The 13,576-nt window shown below is 42.5% G+C and overlaps 1 protein-coding gene across 1 annotated transcript in view; it reads right to left on the bottom strand.

Annotated features, from left to right (window-relative positions):
• KNDC1 (kinase non-catalytic C-lobe domain containing 1) overlaps window positions 1-13,576 on the bottom strand; it is a 128,886-nt gene that overhangs the window by 59,208 nt on the left and 56,102 nt on the right. Inside the window, exons 8-9 of the mRNA XM_073353950.1 lie at window positions 11,566-11,637; window positions 11,406-11,467 (exon numbers count right to left, since the gene is read on the bottom strand). Coding sequence (XP_073210051.1) covers window positions 11,406-11,467; window positions 11,566-11,637 — 134 coding nt within the window. The remainder of the gene's footprint in view (window positions 1-11,405; window positions 11,468-11,565; window positions 11,638-13,576) is intronic.

A 13,576-nucleotide genomic window follows, 5' to 3' on the forward strand; every position in this document is an offset into this window, starting at 1 on the left:
AGATCTATCTGGCTTTAAGATTAAACTCAATAAGTTTATGGAGGAGATGGGATAACATGATTTTGGTAATTAATTGATCTTTAAATATTCAAGGTAAATAGGCCTAATGGCCTGTGATGGGATGTTAGATGGGGTGGGATCTGAGTTACTACAGAAAATTCTTTCCTGGATATCTGGCTGGTGAATCTTGCCCATATGCTCAGGGTTTAGCTGATCGCCATATTTGGGGTCAGGAAGGAATTTTCCTCCAGGGCAGATTGAAAGAGGCCCTGGAGGTTTTTCACCTTCCTCTGTAGAATGGGGCACGGGTCACTTGCTGGAGGATTCTCTGTTCCTTGAAGTCTTTAAACCACGATTTGAGGACATCAATAGCTCAGACATAGGTGAGAGGTTTTTCACAGGAGTGGGTGGGTGAGATTCTGTGGCCTGCGTTGTGCAGGAGGTCAGACTAGATGATCATAATGGTCCCTTCTGACCTTAGTGTCTATGAATCGATGAATTTAAGAGGAACCAGTGACAGACACACAAAAAAAGCTTTTCTATTCACAGCCAAATCCACAGCAAGTCAAAATTGGGTTGAAGTAGAATTGAAAACCAGTTTTTCCTTTAGATTGCAAGGCATCAATTTTTCATCCTCAGAGTGCGAGTCTGTTCTGAAAAGTGCCAGTGTAAACATAGCATTTTCTTATACACACAAACAGATTTGCTGGGTATCAGTCATATATCCTGACTAATGATAAAATTATATATTTTACTTCTCATAGACTTTAAGGTCAGAAGGGACCATTATGTTCATCTAGTCTGACCCCCTACACAACGCAGGCCACAGGATCTCTCCCACACGCTCCTGTAACAAACCCCTGCCCATGTCTGAGCTACTGAAGTCCTCAACTCGTGGTTTAAAGACTTCAAGGTGTAGAGAATCCACCAGCAAGTGACCCATGCCCCACGCTGCAGAGGGAGGGTGAAAAACCTCCAGGGCCTCTTCCAATCTGCCCTGGAGGAAAATTCCTTCCTGACCCCAAATATGGCGATTAGCTAAACCCTGAGCATGTGGGCAAGACTCACCAGCCAGACACCCAGGAAAGAATTCTCCGTAGTAACTCAGATCCCACCCTATCTAGTGTCCCATCGCAGGCCATTGGGCTTATTTACTGCTAATAGTCAAAGATCAATTAATTGCCAAAATTAGGCTATCCCATCATACCATCCATAAATTTATCAAGTTTAGTCTTGAAGCTAGATATGTCTTACCTCCACTGCTCCCCTTGGAAGGCTACTCCAGAACTTCATTCCTCTGATGGTTGGAAACCTTGGTCTAATTTCAAGTCTAAACTTTCTGATGGCCAGTTTATATCCATTTGTTCTTGTGTCCACATTGGTACTGAGCTTAAAAAATTCCTCTCCCTCTCTGATATTTATCCCTCTGATATATTTATAGAGAGCAATCATATCTCCCCTCAGCCTTCTTTTGGTTACGCTAAACAAGCCATGCTCTTTGAGTCTCCTTTCATAAGACAGGTTTTCCATTCCTTTGATCATCCTAGTAGCCCTTCTCTGTACCTGTTCCAGTTTGAATTCATCCTTCTTAAACATGGGAGACCAGAACTGCACACAGTATTCCAGGTAGGTCTCACTAGTGCCTTGTATAACGGTACTAACACCTCCTTATCTCTACTGGAAATACCTCCCCTGATACATCCCAAGGCCGCATTAGCTTTTTTCACAGCCATATCACATTGGCGGCTCATAGTCATCCTGTGATCAACCAATTCTCCCAGGTCCTTCTCCTCCTTTGTTACTTCCAAGTGATATGTCACCAGTTTATAACAAAAATTCAAAAATTACTAGCACTTGTTCTCCAGTCTATATCTGGGAAGTTAAAGTCTACCATGATCACACAATTCCCATTAGTATTTACTTCATTAAAAACATTAAAGAGGTCTCTATTCATATCCAAATCGGATCCCGGAGGTCCATAGCACACCCCAAGCACTGTCCCACAGGATGCTCTAGGAGCTTTCTTCCCCAATGTGATTTTTGCCCAGACAGACTCTGTCTTATCCATTCCATCACTTCTTATTTCTTTACAGTCTACCTCATCATTGATATAAAATGCTACTCCAACACCTTTGCCTTAATTTCTGTCATTCCTAAACAGCTCATACCCTTCAATACCCGTGCTCCAGTCATGACTACTATTCCACCATGTTTCTGTTATCCTTATAATATCTGGTTTCACTTCCTGCACCAGTAACTCTAGCTCCTCCATTTTGTTACTGAGGCTCCTCGCATTGGTGTACAAACATCTTAATTTTTACTGTTTGGCCTCACGCACCTTCTTCACCCAATTAGGCACAGACATTCTACTGCCATTATCACCTATTAGACTGGTATCTACACTACCCTTCCTCCTTATGTCCATTCTCCTACCCACGGCTGTATCCTCTCTTACTTAGTTTTCTTTCCTCTCAATGTTAAAATCCAGTATGGAGATTACCTGGACATCTCCCAACCATCTCCCCCAAATTCCTAGTTTAAAGCTCTCTTAATCAGTTGTGCCAGCCTCCATCCTAGAAGTCTATTTCCCTCCCTACTCAGGTGAAGTCCATCCCGCGAGAACAAGTCCTCTGTCCATGAATGCTTCCCAAATATATCCCAAAGCCCTCCTTATAGCACCAATGCCTGAGCCATCTGTTGATCATCATAATCTTATCACACTTTTATTGCCCTTCACTAGGAAGAGGCAGAATCCCACTGAAGATCACCTGAGCCTCGATTTCCTTAAGCGTTTTCCCCAGTCTCGCATAGTCTCCCTTGATACGTTCCAGCAAGAATCTAGCCATATCATTTGTTCGCACATCAAGGACAATCAGTGGATACTTTCCCGCTCCTGTTAGGATCCTCTTCAGCCTCAGGTCCATATCCCATATATAAGCACCTGGCAGACAGCACACCCTTCCATTCTCTGGATCAGCGCTGGTTACAGGCCTGTCTATCCTTCTCAGTAAGGAGTCCCCAGTCACGTAGACTTGCCTTTTCCTGGTGACGGTGCGATTCTCTCAGTCTATTCTCTGTTACCTCTGGCTGCAAGTCCTCTCAATTCCTATTGTCCCTTGCAATTCTCTGCAACCCATCCCGAATCCTCCTGGGGCTCATATTTGGTGTTATCATCTCCATTGACTCTTCCCCTCTTCCTACAGAATGAGCTGCTCTTCTCTTCTTCCTTGCCCTCTCACCTTCAGTGACCACCTGCTGTGCCCCTTCTTCATTTTCCAACTCCAGAATCCTGTTCCTGAGCTCTATTTCTCCTTCACTAGATCGTCTTTTCCTCTGCCAGGTTCTCTTAGTCATATGCTTCCACTATACACTTTCCTCACCCAGCAGTCTCCTCTTGGAGTTCTTTGGTCCTGCTTCCATCTGCAAGTCTGAGCTTTTCCCTTCAGCCTCCTTATTTCTTTGCTCCATCATCCGCTTGAATCCCCTTCTAAACTCAACCAGAGTTTCCACCTGCATCTCCAATCCTCGGATCTTTTCTTCCATCAGCTCTATCAGGAGGCACTTCATGCAGACGAAACTCTTTTCAGGTACCCCCTCCAGGATCATGTCCATGCCGCAGCTTCTACATCCAGTCATCTTCATTGTGTCTTCCACTACTTGGGTCACTACCGCTGCTGCCTCTATATCTGTCATAGCCTTCTCACCTGAGTCCTGTTAGTCTGGCAAACACAAACCAAACCAAAACACCACCACCCACAGAAAAACAAACCCACAACGAGCACCACAAGATTGCCAGAACACCACACACTCCCTTCACTAGCCTGTCTGTTCCTCTGCCTGGCTCTCTTAATCTTCCCCTCAAGGTCCCCTGTTTACAGCTCTGTTTGCTGGCTTCTGTGCAGGCTGCAGCTGTCTATGCCGCTTTTGACTGGCTGGCTAGCTACCTTTATAGGACCCCTACTCAGAGAAGCCCCACCCTCTATTCAGGGCTCAGCTTCTCTCCCAGCACACTGCCCCTACCAGCCTACCTTCTCCTCCAGCAGAACTCCTACTCAAACTCCCCTGTTTACAGCTCTGTTTGATGGCTCCTGTGCCGCTGCAGCTGTCTGTTAGAACGGTAGAGACAAAACAGTATGAACTGCAGATTCTATGCCATCTTGCACCTCAGATTGAAGGCAATGGGTTTGCATAGGTGTCAGTGAAAGCATAATTTGAACTGCATCACCTTTTATTACTGTTGATGCATAATATGGAAGGAACTAATTTTGATTCTCAGAGCCAGGTAAGAGTGTGCAGTATTACAATCAGAAATGCACATCTTACTTGTTATCTGAGCTCACGGATTACAGATGTTATTGAAAACAATAAAACAAATCCACTGAACTATTTTTACCACCACTTTTCACAGCAGACCTGCACTTTAAAACAATAGGTCATAATCTGATAAGTGCCTGGGACTGGGAATGACCTATGCACACTTGAGTTTCTTGCCACTGACTTTTTATGTGTCTGTTTCTTACACCTAACCCCATTTGCTTACTTACCTCACAGAGGAATACCACAGTGCTACTTATTTACCTATCTCACCAATGACATTGAAGTCCTGACTGTAGACATTGGTGGCATTTCCATTATGTCTGGTTACAAGCTGCCATGCAAACAATTCACAGTTGCTAGCTCATGTAACCTCAAACATGACAAAACATGGGTGATCATCAGGGATTAACAGTCACAGAGATCAAACAGGGCTATAGTATAACTGATAACAATAGTAAATTAATTGAACTGTGGGCAGATGCACTCAACTTGAACTTAATTCATGACCCCAAGCCTTCCAGTTCTTTCAACAGTAGCTGATAGAAAAGGGGCTACCTCCCTGATCTGGTATTTGTCATGCAACAACATAGCTGGCTCGTGTAACAAACTTAATGTGGGTCTGGTTCCACATTCGTATCACCAGCCTATAGCTATCCAGGTCAATGCAGCTATAACAACCTAACTCAGTACCATTCCAGCATAGCTTTAACTTTAAGAAAGCTAAATGGAAGGGCTTCACCAACAACATCAATGCCACTGTAAGAAAGATAGAACCAATACCAGAAAATTATTAGCAGTTTGTCACAGTGGTGCACACTGTCGCATATTCACCAAGACTGCAATACAAATTATATGCCAGGATTACCATCTGAGTTATTGGATTGGTATGCAAAATACAAACAGAAGTTTGAAGCGGACTTATTTGCTGAGGATACCATCACAGCCAGCAAAGAACTGGTCTCTGTACTAAAAGAGGAAAAGCAGAAGTCATGGCAGAATCTCAAAGACAGTGTGAACATGACCCAAAGCAGCAAGAAAGTATGAATAACTAATGATCGAAGGAAGCAGAGCAGCACTACAATGTTATTGCAGACCAGGTCACACATCAACTCCTAGAGAATGGCAGGTCACCAAACAAACAACCCAAGATGTGGTTTGAGTGGCAAGACAACAAGGTGATAATAAAATTATAATTTTAGGGCACATGACTGAATTAACCTCCAGAATTAATGCCCTCAAGAATGGCAAAGCCACCAATCTAGGTGACATCTGTACTGAACAAATCAAACACTTCAGACCAGCAACAAAGAACTAAAAAGAAAAGGAGTACTTGTGGCACCTTAGAGACTAACCAATTTATTTGAGCATAAGCTTTCGTGAGCTACAGCTCACTTCATCGGATGCATACTGTGGAAACTGCAGAAGACATTATATACACAGAGACCATGAAACAATACCTCCTCCCACCCCACTCTCCTGCTGGTAATAGCTTATCTAAAGTGATCACTCTCCTTACAATGTGTATGATAATCAAGTTGGGCCATTTCCAGCACAAATCTAGGTTTTCACACCTTCCACCCCCCACCCCCACAAACTTACTCTCCTGCTGGTAATAGCCCATCCAAAGTGACCACTCTCTTTACAATGTGTATGATAATCAAGGTGGGCCATTTCCAGCACAAATCCAGGTTTTCTCACCCCCCCCTCCACAAACTCATTCTCCTGCTGGTAATAGCTCATCCAAACTGACCACTCTCCTTACAATGTGTATGATAATCAAGGTGGGCCATTTCCAGCATAAATCCAAGTTTAACCAGAACGTCGGGGGGTGGGGGGGGAGGAGGGAGGAAAAAACAAGGGGAAATAGGCTACCTTGCATAATGACTTAGCCACTCCCAGTCTCTATTTAAGCCTAAATTAATAGTATCCAATTTGCAAATGAATTCCAATTCAGCAGTTTCTCGCTGGAGTCTGGATTTGAAGTTTTTTTGTTTTAAGATAGCGACCTTCATGTCTGTAATTGCGTGACCAGAGAGATTGAAGTGTTCTCCGACTGGTTTATGAATGTTATAATTCTTGACATCTGATTTGTGTCCATTTATTCTTTTACGTAGAGACTGTCCAGTTTGACCAATGTACATGGCAGAGGGGCATTGCTGGCACATGATGGCATATATCACATTGGTGGATGTGCAGGTGAATGAGCCTCTGATAGTGTGGCTGATGTTATTAGGCCCTGTGATGGTGTCCCCTGAATAGATATGTGGGCACAGTTGGCAACGGGCTTTGTTGCAAGGATAGGTTCCTGGGTTAGTGGTTCTGTTGTGTGGTATGTGGTTGTTGGTGAGTATTTGCTTCAGGTTGGGGGGCTGTCTGTAGGCAAGGACTGGCCTGTTTCCCAAGATTTGTGAGAGTGTTGGGTCATCCTTCAGGATAGGTTGTAAATCCTTAATAATGCGTTGGAGGGGTTTTAGTTGGGGGCTGAAGGTGACGGCTAGTGGCATTCTGTTGTTTTCTTTGTTAGGCCTGTCCTGTAGTAGGAGACTTCTGGGAACTCTTCTGGCTCTATCAATCTGTTTCTTCACTTCCGCAGGTGGGTATTGTAGTTGTAAGAATGCTTGATAGAGATCTTGTAGGTGTTTGTCTCTGTCTGAGGGGTTGGAGCAAATGCGGTTGTATCGCAGAGCTTGGCTGTAGACAATGGATCGTGTGGTGTGGTCAGGGTGAAAGCTGGAGGCATGTAGGTAGGAATATCTGTCAGTAGGTTTCCGGTATAGGGTGGTGTTTATGTGACCATTGTTTATTAGCACTATAGCGTCCAGGAAGTGGATCTCTTGTGTGGACTGGACCAGGCTGAGGTTGATGGTGGGATGGAAATTGTTGAAATCATGGTGGAATTCCTCAAGGGCTTCTTTTCCATGAGTCCAGATGATGAAGATGTCATCAATATAGCGCAAGTAGAGTAGGGGCGTTAGGGGACGAGAGCTGAGGAAGCGTTGTTCTAAATCAGCCATAAAAATGTTGGCATACTGTGGGGCCATGCAGGTACCCAAAGCAGTGCCGCTGATCTGAAGGTATACATTGTCCCCAAATGTAAAATAGTTATGGGTAAGGACAAAGTCACAAAGTTCAGCCACCAGGTTAGCCGTGACATTATCGGGGATAGTGTTCTTGACGGCTTGTAGTCCGTCTTTGTGTGGAATGTTGGTGTAGAGGGCTTCTACATCCATAGTGGCCAGGATGGTGTTATCAGGAAGATCACCGATGGATTGTAGTTTCCTCAGGAAGTCAGTGGTGTCTCGAAGGTAGCTGGGAGTGCTGGTAGCGTAGGGCCTGAAGAGGGAGTCTACATAGCCAGACAATCCTGCTGTCAGGGTGCCAATGCCTGAGATGATGGGGCGCCCAGGATTTCCAGGTTTATGGATCTTAGGTAGTAGATAGAATATCCCAGGTCGGGGTTCCAGGGCTGTGTCTGTGCAGATTTGATCTTGTACTTTTTCAGGAAGTTTCTTGAGCAAATGCTGTAGTTGCTTTTGGTAACTCTCAGTGGGATCATAGGGTAATGAAAGTGGTGTTGGAGAGCTGCCGAGCAACCTCTTGTTCACATTCCAACCTATTCATGATGACAACAGCACCTTCTTTGTCAGCCTTTTTGATTATGATGTCAGAGTTGTTTCTGAGGCTGTGGATGGCATTGTGTTCTGCACGGCTGAGGTTATGGGGCAAGTGATGTTGCTTTTCCACAATTTCAGCCCGTGCACGTCGGCAGAAGCACTCTATGTAGAAGTCCAGTCTGCTGTTTCGACCTTCAGGAGGAGTCCACCTAGAATCCTTCTTTTTGTAATGTTGGTAGGGAGGCCTCTGTGGATTAGTATGTTGTTCAGAGGTATTTTGGAAATATTCCTTGAGTCAGAGACGTCGAAAATAGGATTCTAGGTCACCACAGAACTGTATCATGTTCGTGGGGGTGGAGGGGCAGAAGGAGAGGCCCCAAGATAGGACAGCTTCTTCTGCTGGGCTGAGAGTATAGTTGGATAGGTTAACAATATTGCTGGGTGGGTTGAGGGAACCATTGCTGTGGCCCCTTGTAGCATGTAGTAGTTTAGAAAGAATTATAACATTCACAAACCAGTCGGAGAACACTTCAATCTCTCTGGTCACGCAATTACAGACATGAAAGTCGCTATCTTAAAACAAAAAAACTTCAAATCCAGACTCCAGCGAGAAACTGCTGAATTGGAATTCATTTGCAAATTGGATACTATTAATTTAGGCTTAAATAGAGACTGGGAGTGGCTAAGTCATTATGCAAGGTAGCCTATTTCCCCTTGTTTTTTCCTCCCCCCCGCCCGATGTTCTGGTTAAACTTGGATTTATGCTGGAAATGGCCCACCTTGATTATCATACACATTGTAAGGAGAGTGGTCAGTTTGGATGAGCTATTACCAGCAGTAGAGTAAGTTTGTGGAGGGGAGGGGGTGAGAAAACCTGGATTTGTGCTGGAAATGGCCCACCTTGATTATCATGCACATTGTAGGGAGAGTGGTCACTTTGGATGGGCTATTACCAGCAGGAGAGTGAGTTTGTGTGGGGGGGGGGCGGGGGGTGAGAAAACCTGGATTTGTGCTGGAAATGGCCCAACTTGATTATCATACACATTGTAAGGAGAGTGATCACTTTAGATAAGTTATTACCAGCAGAAGAGTGGGGTGGGAGGAGGTATTGTTTCATGGTCTCTGTGTATATAATGTCTTCTGCAGTTTCCACAGTATGCATCCGATGAAGTGAGCTGTAGCTTACGAAAGCTTATGCTCAAATAAATTGGTTAGTCTCTAAGGTGCCACAAGTACTCCTTTTCTTTTTGCAAATACAGACTAACACGGCTGTTACTCTGAAACCTAACAAAGAACTAGTTAATCAAGTTGTTTAGCACATACTCAGCTTCATATTAAGTCCCCAAGATCTGTTGACAAGCACGTGTTGTGGCATCTCTGAAAGTATGCAATGGAGTTGAAGAACTTCACTATAATGTCATTTCTACAAACCATATGAGCATCTAATTGTAAACCATCTACCACGACTTGTTGAAAAGCACCTAATTCCAGAGTGAACCAAATTCCACCCAGGCAAGTCATGCACCAATCAAGTGCTGAACATCGCTCAAAAATATTAAAGACGGCTTTGAAAATGGTATGGTAACAGAGCCGTATTGGAACTAGGCATGCTGGGAGTGTGGTAGCACCCACTAACTTGAAGTGGTTTCCGTGATATACAGGTTTGCAGTTTTGTTCAATGACTTTCAGCACCCCCACTATAAAAATAGTTCCAACACCACTGTTGTCGACCTATCAGCAGCATATGACACAGTGAATCACTGTAGGCTCCTCACTAAAATATACAGCATGAAGAAAGATTACCACCCCATTATGACTGATAAAAATGTTGTCTTTAGTACAGATTGTATGTTGAACTATGTGGGAAGCGGAGCCAATGGTGGCAACAAAAAAATGCCATATCCCAAGGGAGCATACTCTCTCCAATACTTTTCAACATCTACATGAACGATCAACCAATCCATCACAGCACAAGAAGTTTTATCTATGCCAACAACCCACGCATTGCTGCCCAGGCCAAGGATCTGGCCCAGATAGAAGCTACATTAATATTGGTGCTGTCCAGGTTCTCAGTTTATCACAACAAGAACCAATTACCATTTTGCAGCGTCCAGTTATACCTGCTGGATGCAGCAAGCTTATATGAGTTCATCAATTTAACAAAGAAATTGATATGTACCAGGCTTGTTATCCCAAGGAGTCTCTGACACACTTCAAACCAAACACACTGCTTCAGGGAGAGTGAACAAACAAATTTATTAACTATAAAAGATAGATTTTAAGTGATTATAAGTCAAAGCATAAGAAGCCTGATTTGGTCAAATTAAATAAAAGCAAAACACATTCTAAGCTGATCTTAACACTTTCAATGCCCTTACAAACTTAGATGCTTCTCACCGCAGGCTGGCTGGCTGCTCTTCAGCCAGGCTCTCCCCTTTGATCAGTACTTCAGATGCTTGGGGTGGTGGTGTCTGTAGATGTGGGTGTAAGAGAGAGAGAGCATGGCAAATGTCTCTCCCTTTTATCATGTTCTTTTTTCCCTCTTGGCTCCCCAACCCCCCACTTCAGAGTCAGGTGAGCAATAACTCATTGCAATCCCAAACTTGCCAAAGGAAAGGGGGTGACTCACTAAAGAGTCCAACAGATTCTTTGCATTGGATACCACACAATCATTTTATAAGGATGAACATGGGGGTGTAGCCACACACCATTAAAGATCTCGCCAGAGCTACACACCAAGCCATATCTTGTGCTCAACATTGGATGAACCTATGATTGTGGAGGAAGGACACAAGATGGTGACCAGTCTCACGGAAAATACAGTACTTACTTGTTTGCAACTGTTATGAAGATAATAAGTAGCACTCATAGTGCTCTTCATTACTATCATCATCTTTGGGTTGAGAGTTCCTTAGGACTTCTTTACATGGAGAAATTTATCAGCAGAACTATGCTGGTATAATTATACTACTCTCATTGTACTGATATAACTCCACACCTGGACACTTATTTTGGAGTAAATGTCCACATGCGGAGTTCTACGAGTATACCGATAGCAGTATAATTATACCAGCACAGTTCTGCCAGTAGAGTACTCACATAGAGACTCTAGGCTGAAGCCCAAGCTTTGAAGTGCTTCTTTCTGCATCAAACGAATAATATAGAAAGCTGTAGCCTCCAGTGCCATTTCCATTGTAAGTGGATTAAAAGAAATCAAGCTTTGTGGAAGTGCATTTGAAAATTGGTTTTTGGGGTTCACACTTCAATGCTTGGGAAATACTAACAAATTTATTTGAGCATAAGCTTTCGTGAGCTACAGCTCACTTCATCAGATGCATCCAATGAAGTGAGCTGTAGCTCACGAAAGCTTATGTTTAAATAAATTTGTTAGTCTCTAAGGTGTCACAAGTCCTACTTTTCTATTTACTCACATGTAAGAGACTCACATACGTGCTTCAAATCATATGACATTACCTTTTCAGTAACAAAATCCACTTCTTCAATTTCAGGAGCCAGATAAAATGTATCATAACATCCTAAAAAAAGAGAAGAGAAAACAAAACCAAAGAGGTCACATATTTGCTTTCCTCTCTTTCATAACAAGAAGGAAAAAATGGTTTTATTACTATTTTACCTTCATCTTTTGGAGCAGCAAAGAGAACATTTCCATGGCAGTCAATCAGCACACAGTCCAAACATAAAAACACTGCAAAATAGGTCACAAGAGAATCATAGCCATACCAAAGTGCATCCTTTGCAGAATGAATTCTAACACGGATAATTATGACTGAATTTGTTTGAAAAATATTTAATATTAACAGTCTCATGAATGATGTAACAGATTAAGTTTGTGCGTGATATAGTTAAATAAAAACTAAAGTTGAGACACAAACTGGCTAATAAAAAGTAAGAAGATTAAATTACCCAGACCTGCAGGTAAAGACGTCCTATTACTGCAGAATAAAAACAAGAAATCAAGACAAAGTTGGACTTTAGGACCAGAAAGAACTTCGTAATAACATAACAATACTGTATGTAACTTTTCTTTTCATGTAGTGCAGAAGAGTGATGTCAGATAAGAACAAAAGCAGCAGCTCTGGCTGGATCTGCCCTAGTCTCCTCACAAGGTAAACATGAAGGTATGAAATTACTAACCTACGAGAATTTTTCCCCCAAAAACCTTGAAGTGACAATACAGTGGAGATTAAATGAAACAAATGCTCAACTAAAGTCCCTCTAAAGTGAAATTAACTGGGACTGCTGACAATAATTGCAGAGGCAATATTGTCAAGGAGATTGAACACAGAGCTAGAAGGGCCATTATCTGGAAAGGAATTGAAGGCATGTTTGGCAGCAAGCCAGATCCAGGACTCCTCTGGGAATTTTAAGATATCGAGCCCAATCCTGAAAACACTTGTGCACAAGTAGCTTTACTTACCTAAGTAAGCTAATTGAAGAAGATTCTCACTTGCATAAGCATTTGCTGGCCCAGACCCTCAGCCCTACTCTGTTTAAAAAAATACTTGAGTTGTATAAATATTTTAACTGAGGTGAAATCTCAAGAAACTAATTTTCCTGTATTTAACATTAAGAATGTAAGATCATTTTATAAAAACTCAACCATGCAAAACAGATGAGTAAAACTCTCTCTCCATTAGATATCTTTAAACACAGACTGACTTAATGTGCTTTGATATGATAAGCCATCTGATTAATGTGGTTCTGTCTCAGTCCACAAGCATCAAATAAACTCTTTTCCAATTAAAAAAGTATTAGGGTAATAAATTTACATGACATAAATTCTAAAAAAAAAAGAGAAGTTTGAATATGTTCTGAGAAAAATGTGAAAAAGTCCTTCTTTAGTTAACAAGAAATCCATGAAGAGGAGGTTAAGACAGTACAATGAGGAAATTAAAGGTTATTGGCTTCAGTTCAGGAGAGCACTTAAACTGTGCTTAATTGTAAGTACATGCTTAAGTCCCATTGTCTTCAATAGGATATAAATCACATCCCTTGGTACTATCCTGAAGAGGGATGCTTTCCTGGAGTGGAGGGCCATTACTTATTATATCAACTGAGGCAGTGCCCAGGAGCACCATCAGGACTAGGACCTCATTGTGTTAGGTGATTTAGAAACACAACAAGATGTTGTCCTTGCCCCAACAAGTTTAGATTTTAAGGCCCTGAACCTTCAATTGGATCCATGCAGGGCAACCCTGGAGCCTCACTGAAGTCAGGAGGGCTCTGCAAGAGTGGAAGGATCTTCCTGCATGTATCCAATCATAAGATCTGGGCCAAAGCCCAGAAGCAACATATAAAGGATAAGAGGAAAGGAAATAATTGAAGTCCCAATAAAGGACTCAATGTGCATACAGGGATCCATAGTACCAGATCCTAGTGTAGGGTCAGGTTCGAAATACATAAATTTAGAGGGTGTTTTAAATGCACTTGAGCTCCTCAATCATTCTTAGTTAGCTAATTATTTGGAAAGTGGATTTGAGAAGGAATCTGAAGGAGGAAAAGATGGCCTTATCAATATACTCAAGAAGGGGAGCCTACACGTAGGACAGCGTTGGGAAAGGCAGGAAGCATTAAAATGAAAAGGGATACTGATTTTTGAAAAAAATAATTAAAAAATCAATTTT

Source organism: Lepidochelys kempii, chromosome 7, assembly GCF_965140265.1.
Source record: "Lepidochelys kempii isolate rLepKem1 chromosome 7, rLepKem1.hap2, whole genome shotgun sequence".
Classification (NCBI taxonomy): domain Eukaryota; kingdom Metazoa; phylum Chordata; order Testudines; family Cheloniidae; genus Lepidochelys; species Lepidochelys kempii.